The following is a 24,716-nucleotide window of genomic DNA, read 5'->3' as shown; positions in this document are numbered from 1 at the left end:
ACTGCTGCAGCTTGAAGGTGGTAAAAAACTGACATGATCCTGAACAATTGGGTTTAGGTGGCCCTATCTGAGCAGCAGAGTTGGACCAGATGATCTCTAGAGATCACTTCCAACCTCAAACATTCTGTGATCTAGTTGATCAGATATTCCAAAAATAGCATATATGGGTCTTTATTGAGCTGAAATTGAACTTTGGAAAAACTTTGGGAAAGAAGGTATTACTGCTGGAGCAGTTGTTGGAGTTAAAACACAGCAGGGTCTGCAGAATCAGGCTTGCAGGTGAAAAGTCTCTTGTCTGTGCTCATTGTGTAGATTCTGAAATCTTTTCTAACTGAAATTCAGTTAACAAGTTTGTGATTGGGGTTTTTTGTTGTTGGAAGTCTGCTTTTTGCAGATGACTCTTGAGTTTGGTAGACACTGGGATGAAACACTACTGTCCCTTACTAGCCCTTTAGTCTTTTTTCACTTAATGACAAGACAAAGTTATTGTGCTAAGTTTAGAAAGCTGGCCCCAAAGCCCTCTAGCTAGAGTAGAAGCATGATGTGGACACTGTTTCTAGATTGGATGAAGGCATGCTTTTCTTAGGAGCAGTGATTTGATTGTCTGCTTAGTACCACTGACAGTCTTGGGATAGCTAGTGTATGTCTAAAAGCTGTTGAGACATACCTGAATACAGCAGGCTGTATGAAACTCACATATGCAGGGCTTGGAAATACTCTGTGTGATGGAGGGCTTCTAGCACCCAAATTATTACTTTGTTCATTTCTTGCTGTCAGCACTTGCTCTGTGCAGATAGGGTTTAACATTGAAGTCAGTTTTGCCTTGGGATAGTCTTCTCCTTTTGAAGCTTCTTGTAAGTATTAATTGTGAAAGGCTAAGGTGTTTAATCTTCAGTTTATCTTCTTGGAAGCTTTCAGAAGGACCTGTTTTTACCTAGAAAAACTTGACTAACACTGTTTCTGTTTTGCAGTCTTATGCAGCACCAGTGTCTGGGGGGCAGAGCTTTGTGGGGTGAAGGAGTCTGTCTCATGTAGCTGGTAGTAAGAGTGTTTCAGTCCATATTGGACTCCCAATATCCCATGATTATGTAGTATTGAATCACTGGATCGCTAACACTTTGCGGAAAACCAGAAGGAACAAGTAGTCCCAAGAGCAGATTGTTTCCCATGGTGAGCAGAATCTGCTCGGTCATTTTACACTGGTGCAGTTGATTGTGGGTCAGGTAATCCAATTGTGACAGGCTTGCAAAACAGTTGATGCTACTTTTCTCCACTTGCTTATCAAGTGCATGTTCTCAGCCAGCACAATCAATTCTGCCACTTAATTCTTTCTGAGATCTGTTGAAAGATTCCTGCTTCTTCTGTTCTGCCACCTGTCTCAATAAATGCAAAAATCCACCCCCAGAGTCATACCTCTTCTTAGTGCTTCAGAGAAGAGTCTTGCTAATAATGCTAGTCTGTGTAGCTAATCCACTTACTGTAGTGGATTCTGCAGAGAAATATAACAGTCTGTACTTTGCATAAGCAAACTAGAATGTAACAGACTGGTGTGACAGTTGGGAGACTGTACGGCTCAGTGTTTTTTAAAATACTGGAACTAAGGATTGTTTGGGGGTTTTGTTTTTTTCCTCTACCATCTGATACTAATTTCTGTTTACTATTTAAAGACACTTTCCCATCCAGCATTGTTTCTGCTGGTTTTGGGAGCCTGTAGGGAGTGGTGGGGAGAGAAATACTTGCTACCTGTGTTGTAAGTCAGCTATGAGGAAACATTTTGCTGAACACATAGTGCTCACAGATTATTTTATTGTAATTCTGGATGAATAGAACACAAATATTTTATTTTTTGATGCTGTGTGAGAAATCAAAAGGAAGGAGAAACACAAATTATTTTAGGGGAACAATCCTCCTACTTTTAGTCTGTAGTGCGGGAACATGCTAACGTGCTTCTGAAATACCTGTGTCTCTTCAGCTGGAAGACTGCTGCTTTGTGTTACAGCTTGGGTTGTGACTGCTCTACGTTTCTTTCTGGAGGGTTCTGAATGGTTTATTTAGGGATGCTAACTTAATTGTGTATTTAATTTGATTAATGAAGGAGAAGGCTCATAGCTCTCTGTAGCCCAAAAAAACCCCAAACAGTTCATTGTTAAACATCCTGGAACAAAATGTTTTTTATCACTCCCTTGTTCTGTGTCTCCCCAGTGGATTTGTGAATCTTCCCATGTGTTAAATGCTACCCAGAAAGGAGTGCAGCAGTCTAGAGTAAATTGGTGAAGTTTCTTACATTCGTTGTGTCACGTTTCTTGGACTACTGTTGGTGGAAGACATTTAATCTTACTGATTTTCTGTATACACAGAATGCACTTGGGGTGAATCAGTCTGTGTCAAAGTTGAAAACACTGAGTAGCTCCCCACCTTCTCCCCTTTGTGATACAGAAGATGAAGTAAATGCATTTAACTCAGTCTTAAGTATAGATTATTTAGCATGTTTTAAGATTTAGGTATCTTATATATTGTTCTTTTTTGGACTTGGTAACTTGCAGTCAAGTAACTCAAGAGACACAGGAGACCAGAAGTGTTTCATAAGACTGGAAAAATGCTTGTAAAATTTTGGAGGAAGATATTATGAGCTCTCTGACACAATTGTGGTCTTAAACAGTGACCACATGAAAACATAGTAGTGTATCAATTGCTCCAAAGTGTTGCCAATAACGATTCAAACTGAGGCTTAAGAAGTTCTTAATGGAGAGAACTGACAGTATTCCAAAATGTTGAGTTTGATTTTAGTAATCTGTCCTTGAGAGTTACTTTGCCCTGTACACTTCTGTTAATTTTAAATACAATTTTTATGTAGTTCTTAGTGGAAATCCCTAAATTATTTTTTGTTGAACTGATGCACAAATCTGTTCTTAACCAATATTTGTCCAAGTGGCATCAAGACCTGATATTTTTAGATCACCTCTAGTCACCTGTTTAAAAGATGAACTTGACAGTCCTGCAGGCTGCTTGCGTACACCCTACTTCAGTGTGGCTGATCACAAGCTCGTATAGTGAAGTCTTTGTGTGAGTGAGTTATCTTTGCAAGACCTAAGTTTTTTTTATGTTCAGAACAGGTGATTTCTTCAGGGATTGAGCAATGCAGACAAGTTTCTGCCAGCAACCTTCTCAATATACCAGATAGCATACCCTGTCTGATACTCCCTTGATAATGTATCCAAGAAATTGCAAGTGGCAGGGTGGTGTTGTCTCTGGTTTTATGTGCTTGGCTACAGTACAGTGATCATTCAGTACAACCAAGTGAAGGATGCTGGAAACTTGGAGAGTGTTCAGGCACTGAGCTCTAAGCTATGTCAGTTTTATTGTTGTAATAAGCTGCTTTTTGTGGTTCATTAGATCCAGCTACAGTGAATTAGAACCAGCTTAAATATAACTCAGCTGATCTGCTTTGAATGCTTTAGGTATTTTTGTCAGAAGTTACAGGCTTGCTTTGTTTTCAGATCCTTACTATAAAGAGTGTTTAGTTATGGAAGCTAAATGCACTTTGAAGGGGACACAATTTTGAGTTGGATCTATGTTAGTTCTAAAAATTATCCCAACTTCCTTATTCTATATGCAAAGGATAAAAATCAGCTGAGGAGCCAGTAGTTAAGAGACACTCATGTGATTTCAGTAACTTCTGATACTTAACAGTCTGAAAATAGTTACCATATGGGATGTCTTTATTGTGAGGACAGCCTTTGCTACTTGAGAACCTTCCTGTGTTTAAGCATTTTCTGTGCCTAAATAGTTTTAGCAATTTCTTAAACTAGATGAAGTTATTATACTTTGAATGACAACTGTTGTCGTTGTCCACAGATCTAAGTGGAAAGAGTTCTTTTCTCTGAATTTAGTAGGGGTGGATATGGCAGCATTATGTGTTTGATCTTTTCTCTACTGTGTGTGTTTTAGATCTTAGTTAAAAAGAAAATGTAAAAAACTGATCTTAAACCTGTGAAAAATACAGCAAATTTTAATCTTTAACACCTGATTTGTATCTGCTTCAAGCTTGTTCTGTTACAGTTATTTAACCTAGCAACCTACTGAGCTTCAGTATTATGAGGTGGGCTTGACAAGACCCTACTTCAGTAGTTTTTGCTGCTGTGGGAAGCTCTCAGCTGAGAGAAGAGAGGGTTTGATACTTGCCTATGCTGAGACCATTTTCTGGTAAGCTGTTGTGTACAAACAGAATAATTCTTACAGAGCAGTTACATGTCCTTTCAAGATGTGCACTAAAGAAGGCAAAATCTAAATTTGAAAACATTTGTGTGGCACAGCTTATAATTGGTATATGTAATCTATCTGGTATTTTCTTTCTGGCAGTTTGTGGTAGGTTTGTGAGATAAATTACCAATAGTCTATTCAAATTGGAAATAATTACTGTAGTACAAGCTCTTTTCATCATCAGTCAAATGATGCTTGATAGCAGGTCCTCAGGTTGCTGCTCTTAATGTTTTACTCCTGTAGTATCCTGATCTCATTGTCCTTTTGTCCCTGTCACTCTTGATGGCCTGTATTTTCTCTAAAGTGACTTGCAGCTTTGTGACTTTAATTTTTCTAGCCTTCCTGTAAGTCTTTGCAGAGTCAGACTCCACAGCTTTGGTACATTTAAATGAACTTAAGGCAGTCATGAGTTTCAAACCAATGTTCTCTCTATTTTATTTTTTTTTAATTGACAAGTTTACTGCAGATGGAGCTAGTGCTAGCCTTAGGTGACTGATCCTGATGTGCTCTCTGTGTCTCAAGCAAAATTACATTACCCCATTATGCATCAACTTAGCACTACAGATCTTTCAGCTGAGGCACTGTCTTGCAGAACTGACTTGTGGGTAACTTTTGGTGACTGTGCATTTTTCACAGTATTTATGCAGAATTCCCAGTAAGAGAAACTTAAATTCCTTTTTCCTCGCTGGTGTGCTAGGAAGCAGGCTTGAACATACTCTTCTGCTACTTTCTCCAAAAACTTTACAAAGCAATAAATTTATGCAGGTTACAAGTTGAGCATTGTCTGAAAGGTCCATTTAATGTAGAATGCCATAATATGCATACAAAGTGAAATAAATACTTGAACATCCTTTTTGACTTCCAAGTTGGTTTAAAAATAACATCACAACCCTATATTCTTGTACTTTAATATCATACTTATAGGACAGTGAAGTACAGTTTTGATCTTTCAGGCAGAAATGCATGGTTCATGAATATCAGAACTTCAGGATTTAGACATGCTGGTCTGTGTATTAGAAAAGACGTGGAAGGTCATTCCAATATATTTTGACTTCTTTTTGGAAGTGGGAGAGAAAGTGGAATGATGGCACTACTTCTAAGAGTGTAATGTCTTTCAGTGTTTACCTACAATGCAGAAAAGGAAAAATCCTTGCTTTCTAGCTGTGAGTCAATACAGCACTTTGTATAAACTGGCGCCTTTCAAATTTTGGCTATCCTGACAGAGTTAACTTCCAGAAGTGGATGATTGTTTGTTATGCCTATGTTATTAGTTATTCTTTTAAATGCCCACATATAAAACATGGGCAGCAGAGCTTACATGAACAGTCTGACTAATTGAATAGTGTGGAGTAAGTAGTTTTCTTCCTAGTGGGCTTTCTTTCAGAGCTAGACTGTGCTGACACCTAATGAAACAGACTTTTGCAAACTCAGAGCTGCCTCTCATAATTTGTGAATGAATCTATTCCAGTGTAATCCAGATGGCTCTTTTTTGGAAGTGGAATCTATGGAAGTTCAACTCCTACAAACCTTTTCAACTGTTTGGAACTCCTGTGTATATTTAGGGGGAATGAATGATCATATGGACCAATGAGAACCCATATTTGGTATCAGCAAAGTCTTTAATATGGTTCATAGCCATTTGTTCAGACTTCTCAAAGAGGCACTAATGCCTTTTGACCTGTTGTCAGCATGTTTTCAGTGCTTACTTTTGTGGGGTGGTTTTTTTTGGTTTTTGTTTGTTTGTTTTATTTTGTTTTGGTTTTTTTGTTTATTTTGTTTGTGTTTTTTTTCTGCTGTAGTAAAACACATTGTTTACTTGATGCTGGTAAAGTTTGTGTGCGTACCCTGTACTTTAGGAGGTTCAGTGTAAGACACTGTCATCTTACTTGCAAGATAAAAGTACCAGGAGAGAAGATACATACTAGTTTACTGATGCCTTTGCTTCACAGACATCCCCTTTCCTCCCCAAGCATGATGTTAACACCGTGAAAGTGAACTTGCTGCTGTTTTGAAAGTAATTTATTATGAAACAAAGACAAACTTTCAAACTGAGATTCCTCTCTCCACGTCAGAGGGGTGTCCCAGCTTAAAATTCATAATCTGGTTTATTTGGATGTATTCTTCCAACACTTGAGAAGTCATTGGGTGCTGTGACAAATAGTGTGATTTGTAATGTCTGCTATGGAAGTGTGAGAGATATGCTGGGTCTTGACTTCCTGATTTCAAACTTGGGTGCTGGGAGAAAATAGCTGCCTTTCTTCTGTGCCTCAGAGTCAGGGCATTACTGTGGGGAAATTGTAATAAAAATACGCAGGTTAGCCCATGCAGGAGGCAAGGGTATCTTACATCAGATAGCATCAGAATCATATTTTCCACCTGTTGATGTTCTCAAAGTAATTTTTTGGCTGCTACTCTGTATCTGATTTCTCTGTACAGGATCTCCTTTTGTCCTGTAGTGTGTTACAGGGAGGCTTTGGGGGCTTAGGAGACTTCCTTGTTCTTAATGTGCATTGATACAGGCCTGAAGACTATAATATTTTTTTTAAGAGATGTGTGCAGTTGCACTAACTTAGTTCTTGCTATCATGCTATCTTGAGACTTCTCACAAGCTTTTTTGTGCACAACTGCCTTGGTTTTGCTTTGATGCTAAAGTTTAAAAATGTACGAAGGAGAACAAAATTTGGAAAGATACTGTTCTGGGGTTTTGGGAGCTCTGTTGCAGTGGTTCTGTGATTACTGTTTCTTTCTATTGAACTAGGCATATAGTTAGTTTTACTGTAAAATGAGGTATTACTTCAAGTTTTTCATGCAATGATAAATCCCTAATACAGTGAAGTCAGCTTTTCAGGTCTTACTTGAAAGAAAATTATTTATCTAGAATTTGCTGTTAAAACTTGTAAATTTCAGTAATATGTATATATGGTGTTTAGTGGGTTAGAAATAGGTAACAGAAATGGCGTACTGCATAAATATATCAAGTTGAACTTTTAGTAGGATTGGGTATAACACCTAACATAGTATAATACATTAAATAATACAAGTATAAGAATCAAATAAAAACATGTAGGTTAGCCCATATAAGAAACAAGGGTATCTCAAGTCAATTTACTGTTAGTTTAATGGCAGTTTGATTACCGTAAAACCCTAGAGATAGAAGACAAAATAGATACAGCTTTCCATGAACAGAAGATAAGAGAGAGCTAGAACTTACGGAAGCCAAATGGCCCCAGAAGCTTTTTGTCAACAGAATGATAAGAAAATACAATTAGCAGTATTATGATGTGTCTGATTCCTCAAGATATAACAGAATTCTGGCATATTGGCTGCTGTGTTTCTCTGTTCTTGAATTTGTTTGTGCAGGGCTTCCCACTCACAGAGGTGAGAAACCTTAAGACTTTTAAGATCTCTGTCTTGAATGAAATCAAGAACAAGGTTATTTTAAAATAGGTAGACTTCTTAGGTATCCATCTGTCTGCATTTTTAATTGGACTAGGCATAGATTTCTGCACATAAGTAATCTCATAGCATATGGATCTGTCATGTTGTCTGTTGCATTATTCATTACTCATGGTGTAGCAGGATATAAAAAGTGAAGTTTTCTTTATCTGTTACTCCAAGTCTTTGGGCTGCATTCATGGGACCACAGAGACTTCCTACTCCTGATGGGGCAAGCAGGGAGTCATAGCTGTCTTTAAGCTTGTTGCTTTGTCTAAAAGATGTGATAATGAATTTCAGACTGAAGAATGCTACTGTAAAGTCTTTATCTGTAATAAGTGTTCAGAGGAAACTGGCTTTGGCTATATTTTTTCATTATGAATTGTTGGAAAAGAATGGCTTGTTAATGTTTTCACTCTTCGTGGCTGATCTTAAATCTTTTATGAAGTAATGGAAGCCTCTTAAGGTCTGATCTGCTCTTGACTGAAGAGGGCAGAAAATGTTGACTGGAAGTATTTTGGTTAGAACAGTGTTCCTTTTGCTATTCCAGCCCCTCATGCCCAGCTGTGAAAAAAATTGTATGACTCAAATCAGTTGATCCTACAAAACCCTACTTTTTTGCCTTTCAAGATGCTTTGAGGTCTTTCAAGAATGAGGGAAGGCAGATACATAGTGTTTGACATCTGTAAATTGTTATCTTAGGTCATTGAAACAGTTCTGGACAACATCGTGTCCCAGACTGTTCACTTAGTCTGCTGTCACTGTGACAGTAGTAAAACTTGAGTTTGTAGCAAACTCATCTGTTGTAAAGCTGAGTTTGGAGCAAACTCTAGTGCTTCTAACCCTATCTTGCTAATTGAGCTCCTGTGCTACTGAAGGTCTTTTTTTTTCCCCACAAGATGGAATGAAAGGCTTAATTTTTTCTGTGCAAAAATTACTTGATTCGGTATGCGTTTAGTGGTATGTGTTTCACTTTGTTTTGAATACTTTTTTGTGTTGCACGTAAACTTTGTCGTCAGTTTTGGAGCTGCTTCTAGAATGATGCATTCTCCAGTGTGTGACATGACTGGCTGTCCAGCTACTGGTGTTCTGGGCTAGGGGAGGCATGAGTGCAGGCTTTGTGTTGCTGTGCAAGCCTGACATTGCTTTGAAAGGACTTGTAAAGATTAATATGGAGGCTGCTGGTCTTTGACTTAAAGCAGCTGGCTTTTTTCCCTTTTGTTGGAGTTAAGATACACAGAGTTCTCAAACTGTGCCTCTCTGGGTCTGCTGGGACATACCTCTGGAGTATGTGCTATAGTGCTGGGCCTTGGACCCAACCATCCCTTCAGTTTACCAGGGTGTTGTAAGCCATGAAAAACCAGAAGTGTTCCTCTGACCTTTTTATCTTTAGCATGGAATATTACTCCTGTCATCCTCTGCTAGGCCCTCTATTGCACTTCAGAAAGGTGAGTGTAGGAGGGAAAAAACCTTTCAGCTGTATTTTCCTTCAAGGAGTGGAGTGAGAGAGTGAATGGAGTAATGAGAGGCCTTGAATTTGACACATGCTTTCTTGATAAGGGAGAAGGTTTTTTTCTGACTTCTCTTTTTAAGTTTGGACATCTCTTCAGAGACAGACTAACCTAGTGTGCTTTTGTTTTCTGGCTATTGGTAAAACCAGCTTTTGAAGATTCCAGTGGGGCAAGAGGTTGTAAATTGTGGTGTGAAAGAGGAAAAGGTTTTACACAGCCCAACAGAAACATTCAGGTAAAAGCTGAAAAACTTCGGTAGGCATCATAGCCAGTTCAAGTGGAGCAGGCACTGTGTATCTGAAACTAGATGTTGATTTTGAAAACCTTTAGGCTATAAAGATGCTGTATTTGAAGAGTTCTCAAGTTGTCCCATTTAAGCCCCATTGAATCTGTTTTCTTCTTTTATGCTCAGTAGGCTTAAGAGGATTGTAGATGTGTAAAGCTGAAGGGAAATGACTGCAATAAGATACTGTTACTTCTTGCAGGATGCATCTGCACTTTGATAGAATTGTATTGCCTTGGAGAGCACTTTTCTGGAAGGCTGGGAGCTAGCACACAGGGCTGGGACTCCATGTGCAAATATTTAAAGGGATAAAAGTAAAACTTGTGGTTGGCAAGATTTTGTGAATGGTAGGGTGCAGTTGAAAAGTGTGAGCATATCGTTTCCTTTAAACAATGGTCTTATTTAAAATACTAGTCAAGTGTAGAACTATCCACAGTTTGTTTGCGGTTTTCTGTTTGTTTCAGATCTGAACAACTGCCTGTGTGATCCAGTGATCACAGAACCACAGAATTATTGAGGTTGGAAAAGACACTAAGTGCCATCCAGTCTTTCCTTAAACACCTCCAGGGATGGTGACTCCACTACTTCCCTGGGCAGTCCATTCCAATGTCTAATCACCCTCTCTGTGAGGAAGTGCTTCCTAATATCCAACCTAAAACTCCCCTAGTGCAGCTTCAGGCCATGACCTCTTATCCTGCCACCAGTTGCCTGGGAAAAAAGCCCAGCCCCACCTGGCTACAACCTCCCTTCTGGTAGCTGAAGAGAGTGATAAGGTCCCCCCTGAGTCTTCTCCTCTCTGGGCTAAACAAGCCCAGCTCCCTCTGCCTCTCCTCATAAGACTTTCCCTCTAGTCCCTTCACCAACCTTGTTGCTCTCCTCTGGACCTGCTCCAGTACCTCAATATTTTTCTTGAAGTGAAGGGCCCAGAGCTAGACACAGTACTAGAGGTGAGGCCTCACCAGGGCTGAGTACAGGGGGATAATCACATCCCTACTTCTGCTGGCCACACTATTGCTGATACAAGCCAGGATGACATTGGTCTTCTGGGCCACCTGGACACACTGCTGCCTCATGTTCAACTGGTTGTCAACCATTACTCTGAGGTTCCTCTTTGTGATAGTTATGGTGCAGCTCTTGTTGAACTTCAGCAATACTAGCTGTGTTTAGACAAGCTGAACATGACATCTAATTAGGCTTTTGAATATAGCAAAAGTAACTGTTTCCCCTTACCTGTCTCTAAACTTTTTCCAAATGAAAGAGGGAGAGCAATAAAAGGAAGAGTATGATTTTGTGCTGTGTTCTTTCATCTGGTGTATAAGCCAGTTAATTGTGATTGTTGATGCTCTCTTGCTCAGGGAATAAGTTGTGTTGGTAGAAGTGGTTGAGTTGAATTGAGCTGAATAATTAGGAAAGTAAAAATGGTTTTACTTGTTGAAGTCTCACTTGAAATGATCACTTAAGAGAATGCAAATGTTTGTTTTGTTTACAGAAGACTATTAAGAGTTGATGTTTCTAAGTTAACTTAATTACCTTATGCATTTCCCTTCCTTTACCCCAACTGACAGGGTAGCTAGTAATTGCAATCAGATGGAAGATCTGTATGGTCTCTGGATTAGTACATTGTCAAGCAATATCCTTACCTTGTTCATATGTTGTTTTTTTTGCAGAACTGTGTGCAAATCTTTATGCTGGCTTATTTCCTAATATATCAGCAGCATTAATCCAGCATTGTTTAGAGTATGCCATAGGTTCTTAGGTGCTTTACAGGAATGCCAAGAGTTTCTAGAACACTGCATACTGTGTGGAGACTTTTAAAGTCTGCATGTACATTTTTAGTGTTCCTTACAAACTTTTACTTTCAGTAGTTAACTTGCCCTTTGTTCCTTCTTTCATTTTAGTGCAGTTAGCAGGGTTATGAATTTCTTTTCCTGATAGCAGAACTCATGCTTGTGCTGATGCCTGTTTCTTGTTTAGCTGCCTGCAAGAGTCCACTTGTCTTCTCATTGCCTACCTGGAAAGGGCAAGTCTGTCTGGCTGCCTCTTCATCCTCGCTGAAAGCTTCTGCAGCACCAATCTCAAGAGTTTATTGTAATAATTTTATTTACGTCCCATCTAACTTCTTTTGTATCTGTCTTCCATCTCTTCTTCACTCAGCTTCTCACCATGCATTTCAGGCCAAGGTATAGAAGTGTTAAGTGGTGTTTCTTGCTTAGTAATTCATACAGGAGCTGGTATGAAAGGTTTCCCTTCTAACCTTACGCTATGAATGTGGGTTTTCTTGTTGTGTAGGACTGCTCTGCTTTCTGGACTTAGAGGTTGCATGTGTTTGCATAAGTAACTTTGGAAGTGGCTTTGAAAATTCTGAAACCACCTTATCAGAAGCTAATTCTAAGTTTTCTGTGAGTTAAGTTTTTTGGTCTTTGGTCAGTATTGCATCATGAAGTTTTTTCATGTTTGCATAGATCAAGATGTACTTTACTGTTAATCTACTATTTTTTTTTCAATAGTGTAATGGAGTAAATGACACGAATGAGTAGACAAGCAAGAGGGAGGGGATGGTAAATGAGAAATGCTGGTTTGTGCCCTTTTAAAAAAAAGTGAAAGCACAGACTAGGAAATTAGCATTGTTTAGCCTGTTCATATAGATTCACAAAGCACAGTATGTGCTGTTACTGTGTGGATATCAGAGTAACCACCAGGCTTTCCTTGACACAGCCCTACAGGAAAACTGATGGAGTGAGTAGTTTTGTTCTGACAACAAGGTTGTTGACTGGAGAGTTGCCCAGAGGCCTGTATGTGCCTTTACAATAAACAGGTTATCCTTGCTAAATTACCTTTCTTACTGTTGTAAGTCAAAGTATGTGGTATAAATCCTCTGTAAAACACAACAAATACTTAAATTTAAGAAAAGATAACTGTATTACAAACTGAACCTGCTTATCCAAATAGCAACATGTGGTAATTGTTGTGTGTGTCCTTTGAACTGTCTGTGCAACAGGAAGAAAGTCAAATAATGATGGTAAAGTGTGTTTGGAGGTCTCTTGGAGTGTCATTCTCCAGGAGCATGTTTAGGATCCTCTTAGGTTTTATCAAGAGCATTGTATCATCTGTCACTCTAGAGGCTTGGAAGCATCTCATGGTGCAGCTTCAGTTGCCTCTGAACTGTGGCAACTCTGGAGGAGGCGAAGGCATTTAATATTTGGTGTTTGTCCACTTAGATTCAGGATGCTGGGATAATAACATTTAAAAGTATATAGCTCAAAACAGTGCAGGCATCTGTGCAGCCATTTTGGTGTGGTGTCTGTAAATAGAACTAAATTTTGTATGTAAAACCTGTGTGAAATACTCTTTTTTTTTTCTTGGTGACAGGGACACAGAAATACTAAACAAAACAAGTGGTAGACAGGCTTTGGCCAGAAGTGTTGCACTAAAGAATTCTCATTAGCATGTGCACCTGAGGTGGTAACAGTGGTTGAAGGCTCACCTGTTTTGTCACCTGAGCTTAGTTACCTCAATGCTGCCAGGATTCCAGCCTTGGCTTCCATTTTCAGCTAAATATGAGCAGTTGAGTGTGCTACATACCAAAATAACTGTTTCGAAGGGAAAATTAGTGTACACTGTGACTGCTGGCCATCATTTTGCTAAATTCTGCTTTGTTTTCTAAAGCTCTTATACAAAAATCTACTGTTGATGTAACTGGAACTGTTCTATGGCAACCAGAACTAATCACATAAACCATATGGCTTTTAAACTCCTGATGTCTTTGATCTTCAAAAAAAATAAAAGCTTAATTTCTTCTCTGCTAGGCAAACCTTACTAATGACTTACTAGAACTGCAGCTGATTAGAAGCTGGTATTCACTTAATGTCACAGTGCTTAGGAGTGTTTGAATTTAAAATCTTAACTGTGCTTGGTGAATTAAAAGTAAGTTTATTGAAAGGTAGATGGCTCCCATTCACTGTATATTTAAGGCAAATTTGCTGAATTGCACAACTTCATCTTCAGTTCTGCTTCCTTTCAGGACTGTAATGAAAGCAGATTTCTTTTTCCAATGTCAGTTAATTGTTCTCCTCTTAATCTGGACGTATTTTAAGGCAAACTTTAATTCCTTAATAGACATAGAGCCCTGTTGCCTGAACTTACTGATTTCTTAATTTTTGAATGCAGTAATTGCTGAGCTGTTTTAATGATCCGAAGTGTGATCTGTCTCTGAGGCTTATAGTCAAAAACTATATTAGCTTTTTAACGGTACTAGTGATTCTTAAGTAGTTCAGTATTTTAAAACTTTTTTTGGAGACTATTCACAGCTCAGATTCTAGGTTTATTTGCTATTTTAATCTTAAAGTACAGTGTTAACTGGAAGCTGATTTTTTTTTAATAACTTTTTTTTTTAGTGTAATTAGCTGTGTCCTGTAGTTTTCTTTTCTGGTGAGGTAGAAGTGTAAATAAAAGGGTAAGAACACCTAACTTTTTGAACTGGATGTAAAAGTACATTATGTACAGCTTTGGAAGTGTTAAAAAGTGTGAAAAAATTAGTAGAGAAAAACTTTGTTTTGAGGTGATGTGGTAGTGAGAGAACTGATTTCTACATTGATGTGAGTACAGCACTTCAGTGAAGATAGGTGTGTTAGGCAGATTAGAAGTGCTTCAAATGGGAAGTGCCCTTTGCTTTTTTGGTAAGAGGCGCGATGCTGAAGGGCACAGCGATTCCTCTGTAGGATTATACTGAAGTTTTGTGCACAGAAGTAAGCTGTCCTGTTGGGCCTTTTCTACCTGCAGCCCATGGCTCACAAGGTAATTTTATCAGGTCCTGTTGCTTTGCTAAGAGCCATCCTGTGCACATCATTACAGGCTGTGTAGGACAGAGAATTTTATAGACTGCTACTTTATTGCATTGTCCTTAATAAATTTTGTCTGACCTTAAGAGACTTCAGGTTTTCTTCATCTAGTAGGCTTGCAATACTCTACACTATGGAGAGCTTCAGAAGTGCAGGTTAGCATTGTTTTTGAGTTGAGACCAGAAAGAATGGCTTGCAAGCTAATGCCAAAGTGTTTTGCATTAAAAATTATGATGGAAGGTCTTTATCAACCTCAGAAGTAAAGACCAGACTTGACATCAGCTAACCATATGGACTTCAGTAAGAAACTGAAATGAAGACTAATATACACTGTTTTAAAATGGGGAAAGTTGTTTTGAAGTATGTGTTTATAGACTTTGGATGCAGCAGCCTTCCAAAATCTGAGCCTTGTTTTTTTAATCAAGTTGAGACTTTCCTCATCTGCTACCCAGGGCCAAGAAGGATCTCTTGTATTTACACTGGTCTCAAACTGTGGGAGCAGTCAAGAGTCATCCTATTTGTGCCAGTATTGTTGTTGTATTTAACATCTAGACTACTTGTAATCATCTGGAAATGGCCCATTAGCTTTTGTGGTATCCTCCTAGCACTGTTCAATTCAAATCAAACTGGGTTTACTATGATGTATTTAAAAAACAACAGCAATGTGCCTGGGGACAAAAACACCCATAGGAGGAATTATCTCTTGCATATTTTGCTGCAGTTATTCCACTCGAAATATTCTTAACTCTACTGCCACTTGTATGTTCAGTGGAACTCTTAAACAGCTATTTTAGGGAACCTTACTAAGTACCATGTGTGCATGATTTTAATTTTTAAAACCTAGGATTTTAAGAACAAACTGGGTTCTAGTGAAGGAGTTTGCTGCCTTGTGTATTTCTTGTGGGCTGAGAAAGGCATGTAACCGGAGCTGATTTTCAATGCTGCATGTTCATCCTACATGCTAATGGAAAATGGACTCAATGTTTTCTTTCTTTCCTCTTATTTCAGTCTTGAAGATCTACAAATTTGTTGTGTTGTATAGTTCCTATTAGGTGTGATGTGTTTCTGGAGGTGGTTTCCAGGGTAGATGCAGGGGTGACCAGACTGCATTATCTTAAATCTTCTTAAATAAGCATCTTAATTCATGTAAGAAAAATAACTTTAGGACTGAATTTGGAAAGATTAGATTGGAATTGCCTCAAATCCAATTAAGCCACACTGCATGGACGTGCTGGGAATATAAATGCAATTACTGTAAATTTGTACAAACTTATTTGTTGCGTTATCTTGTTAATCTAACATACGGTACTTTTTGTGTCCATATTGCAGACGGCAACTCCAAACTAACATGGCAGTCAGACTGTGTGATGTGGCTTCTCTGCTTAGAAGTGGTTCGTGGGCAGCAGAGCCTTGGACTGGGGTCTGTGGGATTTTTCTTAAATTCTGTAGGCTACTTTTTTACATGTTAATAGTGCTGAGGCCATACCAAACTCTTTCAATCTCCCATTACGTTTCTGTGATTCCATGTTTTCTTACAGGCTGTAGGTTGTGTCCCTATTCTGTGAGATCCTAGAGTGCACTGGTGTATTATGATAACTTTTATATAATATGGTGATCTCCTGTAGAAATTATACTGCAGTGATTTGCCTTTCTTCTAAGGTCAATTAGATTTTAGTACTAATTCAAAACACCCAGTGGATAATTGAAGAGTAGCATTGCACTAAAATGGTTTTGGTATGGTCTGAATACTAAATTGCAGTAACTTAAAAAACCTGTATACTGTGTATTTATGATTACTATTTAAAAAGTATATTTGCTAGTGTTATTCTAAGAAATTGTTTAAAAACTGTAAATTTATCTCTTAAACTATTTTTTTGGTTGAAAATATTTAGTAACTGCTGAAGAAGTGCTTTGTCTGTTATGAACAGTTGTATTCAACCTATCAATTGAATATGCATTATTTGTAAAACATATTAGTATCTTTATCCAGAGCAGATGGTTCTACAGCTGAGAAATGCTGTAATTTCAGCACACAGGCTACTGCAGCTGTTCACTTGAATGTTGGCTTAGGTTCTTATTCTTGCCACCTGAACATGAAAGTAAATGTGCAATTAAGTGAGGATTGTTTGTTGTCCTTGCTAAATCCTGCTAATTTTGATCAATGAACACTTCACATTTGAGAAAAAAGAAAGGAGAAGAAAAAGGCTATCCTAAAGAGCCTCAGTCAGAGCTCAGCATTTGTGGCTTCTAGCTCTGCCACATATACAAGTGTTCTGAAAAGTAATTTACTTTAATCAGCATCATCTACTTTCTCATCTTTTCAGCAGACTTGTTTCATCACAGTGCCAGGAGCAAGTAACCCCTTGGAGTTTGTCACAAGGGAAGAAAATGTTGCTCTGGTTGCAACTCCTCAGGAAAACCAGATCACATTTTTATACTGTGTTCTTAATGGATGCATCTTCCCTTTTTTGCCTTGTGCTGAAGTAACCTCTTGGAAAATTCTTCTGTATGCAGAACATAGAAATGTGTTACCAGGAATGTCTGAATTGTAGTTAAAGACACTCAACCCCTTTTATGTTTTTAGAAATTAAAATTTGCACTCTCTGAGAACAGTTGAGCTAATCAGCTGTTTGGGTGTGCATTGATTGCATATGCTGTTCTGAGCAGGACAGATAACCTCCAAAGGTCCTAACGTTACACTGTGAATTTACAGTAGGCTTTTTTGTCTGAGAACTGCTTCTAGAAATTTAAGTATTAAGGTAGATGTCAATGATTGCTCATTTTTTTAGTAAAACTTCCTGTTGGGTCTTGCTTCTGTGTTGAAGTGTTTATTGCTGGAGAATTAATGTAAAGTTGGATGTTGCCCTGTGCAGTTGGTCTCAAACGGGGTAGGCTGCCCAACTCTTGCATTATTAGGCTGCCATTAACAATCTTCTGTTTAACAGCTTTTACCATACATTGACTGAATGAAATGGCAGAGAGCATTTTGTACATGTGGTAGCTTTGTGGGCAAGTACTGACAATTCTCCAAATGATTGTGCTGTGTCTGCCAGTCATACAGTCAGTTACTTAGAAGTGAAACAGTAGTTCCTGCAGTGGTGATCACTCCCTTATTTTCATGTCTAGAAGTATTTACTAAAATAGTTAAATAGTTAAAGTATCAAATATAGCTGTTTTCAATGTGTAAGGAAGGGAAGAAGTGAGAACCAGAAACTGTCAGTTTAGTAAAATAAAAACATTTAGAAACCTACTTCCAACCTGTGTTAATAGAAGGTTGACATAGAGGTCATCAAGGAAAGGTTGTTTTCCATCCCAGTGACCAAATACTATTAACTTTAAGAACTACATTTCATACAATTTCACTTACCAGCTGTAAATTAATAGAATTGACTACCCTTGCAACAGGCCACAGTTGTGCTTGGAAACTTCTGTACTACAAATGCTGCTATGCCTCTAAATAAAAGGAGTGGGGGAGGATGGAATCTAAGCTTTGAGTGTCAACTTCATTGAGAAAGCTTCCAGAAGATTTGACAACTTTTAAAAGTTTTTGAAGTATTGCCTTGTTCTGTATTGGTGGGGATTTTTTTTTCATATAGAGGAAGTATATGGCCCTGGCCATACCACTTCTTCATGGTGACAGGTCTTTCAGCCTCTTTCAGAATCTTGTCTGAACTATCCTAATCAATGGTGAAATATGAATTTTGATGGTTCTTGTTTTCTGTGTTTTTCAGCAGGTAATTGCTGCCATGGAAACACAACTGTCTAATGGACCAACTTGCAATAACACAGCTCATGGTTCAACCACCATAAACAATTGCTCATCACCAGTTGATTCTGGGAACACAGAAGACAGCAAGACCAATTTAATAGTCAACTACCTTCCACAGAATATGACACAAGAAGAACTCAAAAGTCTGTTTGGCAGCATTGGTGACATAGAATCCTGTAAGCTTGTCAGGGACAAAATAACAGGTATGTTGGTTTGGGAGGGTTTCCGCATCTTTTCATTTTCCTAGCAGTGATCTCTCAGATAATGTTCTGCAGTTCTCTTACATTGTGAAATAAAGACAGAAGAAACCATTGCTGATGTTGCTAGTCAGTAGGAACTGAGATTGATAATTATGTAGATTCTACATCCAAAAAATACATATTTGTATTTGCATTTTGTCCAGGTTTGTATGAATGCTATAAATGCTAGCAGGGAATTTAAATCTTCTGAGGTTTAGAGTCTTTGGAAAGAAGACAGATATGCAAAAACAGCCATTTATACAAGATGTACTTGAGTTTTTATTCACTCGGTTGGAGTTATGACTTCATTACTCCTAGTTGATGCAAAACTTCCTTTTCAACACTGTAATTAAACTTACACCTTGGGAAAAGCACAGATTATCTTACTTTGTAGATAGATCCACTTTTGCGTTGCAGCACTGCAGCAATTTCTTTTGGATGCACACTTGAACCAATATGTGCTGCCCAAGAGTGCGAGTATGAAGTTCAGTGAAATGTATTCTGCTAGGTTACAGGTTGCGTGTATTTAGACAAGTTGTTTAACCTTGAAAGAGCTTGAAAGAGCTACCAGATGGATGCCTGCACTTCAAGAACAAAAGGATGGTTGGCAAATTTCAGTTTGTCTCCTCTCTAAGCTCACTCAATTTCAAAAACATTGGTGTACTACTTATATTACCATTTCATTAGTTTTTTTTAGAAATGTTGACTTTGGTACTTTGTTTCCTGAATCTTTTTGCAGTCTTCTCAAATATCCAGTTTGCAAGAACGCATTATTAAGTTAATGTACTGGTTTTGGTTGGGTATTGTTAAACCACGACATTTAGGTTCTAGGTTGCATCTCCTGAATGTGCTGGTTGGTTTCTGTGTATTCGAAATAACACCTCTTTGAGGTTGCATGTTCTCTATGCTTTGGTTTAAGAGATTGTAGCCAATACTTCCTTATTACCTGAGTAGTGGCCTAATGTGGACATTTTTCTAACACGACATAAAAACTTCTTTGACTCGATGTTCCCTGAGTAGAATCAGTGGGAAGGGGGTTAGGCAGAAGTTTTTCTAGACACAGATTCTTTGTCGCTTCAGCCCCTACTGCATGTGCCTGCATTGATGTTCCCCAAGTGTGTACATGAATAGTAGAGGACAAGGCCTAAAAACCTTCAGGCAGCAAAAAGATAGTAAGGGGGAACATTTCCCAAGTGTTTAGTTCATCTACATTGCACCTGCTGAAGGTGAGCAGAGTGAATTAAGTCAGGGATCTCTTCTCCTAAATTTCACCGTCTAAGTCTGCTGTGCAGTGGGGCTGACTTTACCCACAGCTGACACTTTAATGAACAGTGCTTGTACCTGTATTGTGCTTACATACAACTAGTGACAATACTGATATGACAGAGTAATCTCCATCTTGATGCTTTTTTGTCATCATTCTCTTCATGCTGCAGATGGCTTTTGTGACCATGTCTAAACAGTTTTGTCAAAGTGCATGTCTGTGTCCCCAGTCACCAGGTGGAGTCTCCAGCCTTTACTAATTAGACTTCCTGCAATTCAGCAGTTCAGGACTGATGCTCTGTACAGCATCAGTCATTTTATACTCAACTTAGAACTTTAGGCGTTTGAAGTCCATCCTTGGGCCTAGTGAGGTGATGCTCTACTTCTGAGACTGAAAGAATGGGACTTTGTCAGTCTTAATCTTTTCTGCTGACTCTGCTACACACATATTGAAATGTGAAACCAAATTCCCCCAAAACAATCCTGCCTGAAGAGTTTGACTTTTAAAAGATGACTGCCAAAACATAATACCTCTGTCAAGGCTGTTTCTCACTTCAGGTTAAGAGACTGCTTAAAGCTCACCCCTGATCCTTTGGCATACTTATTGCCAAGTCTCTGGCTGACTTTTGTGCCCCTTTGGATATGAATAACTAATATATCTTCCCATGGCAGGTAGCCTGCCCTTTTTTTTTTTTTTTTTTTAAGACATGAGGTTAAATCTGGTAAGTGCCCTGCTTCAGCATGGTAGTCTTGGCTACTGAAACCACTGCTTTTAGTTTTTCTGGGCTTGACCAATCCTCAAAGGAATCTCTGCTATTCACTGTATAGAGTACCAAAAGTGCTTGGGCATGCCAAAGGAACTTTACTGGGCTAATGCCACACCCTGCTGTCTTCAGCTGAAGGCTTGTTGATGGAGAGATCAAGCCTGCCTTTTCTGTAGGTAAAGACTTCAGGCTTGGAAACAGTCCTTTACTCCGCTGTTTCCTGACCTGTTGTTCCAGGAGCGGAAAGATATAACTGGTACTTGATCAGTTAGTGGGATAGCTGTTCAAAGTGTATCTCTGTCTTGCAGATGCGAGTTCATGTGTTTAGCATTCCTTACTAAAGTTGCCTAAGGGTTACATGCTTCTCCCAATTAAGAGGCTGCTGCAGGCACAGAAAAGTGAGCCTCAAGGTCTTAATGATGGATGTGCAAATTGTCCGCATCCTTAAATTATTGTTTTGATGTGTTTCCTGCTGGAAAGCTCTCATTGCTGCTACTTAGTGTCAAAAGACCTCCTTGCCTTGGAATGAAATGGAGCGAGACCTAATAATGACAGAAATGTTGTTTGAAGGTGTGATGTGTTCTGTATAGCATGAAGTGATGCCTGAGAAGGATCTTCAATTTAAGTTATGTTCTTATTAGATGAGAACTCCATACTTGCAGCTATTGGAGATGTAGTTGGTGTTTCTCTGTTAACAGAGAGCAGCTTCTCAGCTTGGAGGCATACATTCAGCTGTCAGCGAAAACATTGCATCAGTCTTGTTCTGCAAGGTTTTAGTATAAATGAGATTGAGAAATATGGTGTCTGATTTATAACTGCATTGGTAGCAATACTTCTGATTTAAGTAGCTTGGAGCAAGGTTACCTTGTTTTTGTGGATGCTAGGGAAAGAATACACTAGTTCCAGTCCCGTTATTGATTATCAGGTTTTGTACAGAGTTCTTGTAAACTAAATTTTCTTTCTACAATTCACAACAGGGATTATTACCAAGTTTCTCTGAAGGAAGAAATTTGGCATGAATTTCAGGACTACGTTGGTTTAATTCCTCTGTTAAAACAGTTTTGTTTTTTTTTATTCACACAGAATAGTCGTGGTTGGAAAAGACCTTTAAGATTAGAGTCCAACCATCCACCCACGGAAAAGAATGAAAACAAAAGCAAACCACAAAAACACAACTACAAACACTGTGAAACCAGCAACACAGAACCCACAAAAAACCACCATGCCCACTGGAGCATGCCCTGAAGTGCCACTTCTGCACATGTGCTTAATAACTCTGAGGATGGTGACTCCACCACTTCCCTGGGCAGCTTGTTGCAGTGCCTGAACATCTTTTTGGTAAAGAATTTCTTCGTAATATCTAGTCTAAACTTCCCCTGATGCAACTTCAGGCTATTTTCTCTGGTCCTATCATTATTCACTTGGGAGAAGAGGCCAACACCCACCTGACTACAGCCTAACTACCACATTCAGGTAGCTGTAGAGAACAATAAGGTCTCCCCTCAGCCTCTACTTTTCCAAACCAAACAATCCCAGTTCCCTCAGCCTTTCCCTGTGGGACTTGTTTTCTGGACCGTTCACCAGCTGTTGACCTTTTCTGGACATGTCCAGCAACTCAGTGTTTTTCAACTCAGTGTCTGGCCCAGAACCGAATGCATTACTTGAGGTGCCAAATACAGGAGCACAGTCACTTCCCTACTCCTGGCCCCAGTATTCCTGATCCAGGCCAGGATGCAGTTGGCCTTCTTGGCCACACGGGTACAATGCTAGCTCGTGTTAAGCCAGCTGTCAACAGGCACCCCCAGGTCTTTTTTCTGCCAGGCAGCTTTCCAGCCTCTATTCCCCAAGCCTCTAGCGTTGCCTGGGGTTGTTGTGACCAAAGTGCAGGACCTGTCTCTCTGTCTTAAATGAACTGTCATGTGTACTTAGATACTTGATTAATATGTCCCAGGCATAAACCCACTGATGTGATCTGCTAGCAAATTTTAAGACATGAAGAAGGCTGCTACATACTGGGTCATCAATGCCATGTGCTGAAATTCAGGGATAAAGGACAGCTGTTGCCATCTTGACCCAAATACTTGTCTGAGTATCCTGTGGATTTGAACTAAATTACCTCCCTACTATATGAATATCTGATGTGATGTTCACTTGCTTAGCTAATGGAAAAACACTGAAAATGTTCTCAGCAAGAATTAAAATACCTGATAGCTGTTCTGTTGTTTTACTGGAAGTAGAGAAATTAAACTGTGATACTAATGAAGATTTTAAAGGGTTCTGAATGAGACTGTTTTGATGTGTGAAGCCCATCAAAACGAGCCAACTGATGACTGATAAGTGGGGCATGAGTGTTCACTTACCTTCACTTGCTAAGAAGAGAATCTGTCTGGAATGAGTTATTGTGCCCAGATATTATGGAGCCTGTTAACTCATATGCTTTTGACTAAAAGGTACAGAAGTACCAAATGAACTAATTATAGTTGTATAATAGGTGGCAGACCCCAGTCTCAATAAAGCATTGTAACAGAATTCCTACCAGCTTCTTTAGGTAACTGCTTAATTTAGTTTCTTGCGTATTTTTACATACTTATTTAGAAGCAGCTTTTTTACTAAACATTTTACTTAGATCTAAAGTTAAGCAAGTGTAATTATAAAAATCAGGCTAAAACCACTTTAAATATAAGGGAAGAGGGTAAAATAGGATGGTCTAACTACCAAACTGCCGCTGTTCAAGCACTTAAAAGCACAAGCTTTCTGCTTGTACAAGATATGTGGATTTAGCGACAGTTAACAAAGTAGTAGCTATCACTGAAAAATTAGCGCTAAGCTTAGTATGGCAAACGGCATTTTCTAGACCTATTTTTCCAAATACAGGTGAAAATGGAAATTAATGTGGTATTCTTACAAAAAAGACTGTGCTTCTTTTTAATGCCTACTCTCTTTAGTGCAAATTCAGTTGTATATGTGGAAGATAAATTCTTAGTTTTCATGTTGTAGAATAGAATCATAGAATCATTGGGGTTGGAAGGGACTTTAAAATGCATTGAGTTCCAACGCCCCTGCCATGAGCAGGGAACCCTACCACTAAACAAGGTTGCACAAAACTTCATCCAACCTGCCTTAAAAACCTCCAGGGATGGGGCATCAACAACCTCCATGGGCAACCCATTCCAGTTCCTCACCACCCTTATAGAGAAGAATTTCTTCCTAATATCTAACCTAAATCTCCCCTCTCTCAGTTTAAAACCATTACCCCTTGTCCTATCACTGTCTTCTGTGATGAAAAGCCCTTCCCCAGCTTTTCTGAAGGCCCCCTTCAAGTACTGGAAGGCTGCTACAAGGTCTACCCAGAGTCCTCTCTAGGCTGAACATCCCTAATTTTCTTAGCCTGTCTTCATATGAGAGGTGCTCCAGGCCTTTGATCATCTTGTTGGCCCTTTTCTGGACTCTCTTCAACAGGTCTATATCTTTGTGCTGAGGGCACCAGAATTGTACACAGTACTCCAGATGGGTTGGAAGGACCCATCAGGATCATCGAGTCCAACTCCTGTCCCAGTGTAGGGTACCCCTAAAATCACACACGAGAGCATCATCCAAATGCTTCTTGAACTCAGGCAGGCTTGGTGCTGTGACCACTGCCCTGCTGAGCTGGTTCCAGTGCTCAACCACCCTCTGGGTGAAAAACCTTTTCCTGATATCTAACCTCAGCCTCCCCCGATTCAGCTTCCTGCCATTTCTCTGAGTCCTGTCATTGGTCACAGGACTGAAGAAATAAGAACCTGCTCCATCTCTTCCCCTCTTGAGGAAGCCTTAGACTGCAGTGAGGTCACCCCTCAGCCTGCTCTTCTCCCAGCTGAATAATCCAAGAGACCTTAGCTTCTCCTCATAAGTCACACCTTCTAGACCCTTCATCTTTGTGGCTCTCTTTTGGACTCTCAGCAGTAGCTTGATGTCCTTTTTATGTTGTGGTGCTCGAAACCGCACGCAGTACTCAAGGTGAGCCTGTATCAGTGCAGAGTAGAGTGGGACAATCGCCTCTCTTGACCAGCTGGCAGTGCTCTATTTGATGCATCCCAGGACGTGGTTGACCCTCCTGGCTGCCAGGACACACTGCTCGCTTATGTTCAGTTTGCCATCAGCTAGGACCCTCAAGTCCCTCTCTATGATCCTGCTCTCCAGCCACTTGTTCCCTAGTCTGTACTTACAACCAGGGTTGCCCTGTCCCAGATGAAGAATCAGACTCTTGCCCTTGTTAAACTTCATAATAATTTCAGACCTTTTCTTCTTTGTTATTTACTCAGAAGTACTCACAAAGTTGTTAGCTTTATGGAATTATGGAATTCAGACTTATTTC

General features: G+C 39.3%; 1 protein-coding gene across 14 annotated transcripts in view; it reads left to right on the top strand.

The window, feature by feature from the left end:
* ELAVL2 (ELAV like RNA binding protein 2) overlaps positions 1-24,716 on the top strand; it is an 89,427-nt gene that overhangs the window by 26,823 nt on the left and 37,888 nt on the right. For 6 of the 14 annotated variants that reach the window (XM_051643249.1, XM_051643246.1, XM_051643245.1 and 3 more), the window contains exons 2-3: positions 15,657-15,747; positions 18,059-18,299. In XM_051643249.1, coding sequence (XP_051499209.1) covers positions 15,676-15,747; positions 18,059-18,299 — 313 coding nt within the window. In that variant the 5' untranslated portion in view covers positions 15,657-15,675. Of the gene's footprint in view, positions 1-15,656; positions 15,773-18,058; positions 18,300-24,716 lie in introns of those variants that run through there. The other 8 variants (XM_051643244.1, XM_051643238.1, XM_051643237.1 and 5 more) reach the window with 3 other exon arrangements.

Source organism: Apus apus, chromosome Z (genome assembly GCF_020740795.1).
Source record: "Apus apus isolate bApuApu2 chromosome Z, bApuApu2.pri.cur, whole genome shotgun sequence".
Classification (NCBI taxonomy): Eukaryota; Metazoa; Chordata; class Aves; order Apodiformes; family Apodidae; genus Apus; species Apus apus.
The sequence above is the reverse complement of the archived record's forward strand: the minus strand, read 5'-3'. Positions and strand labels throughout refer to the sequence as shown.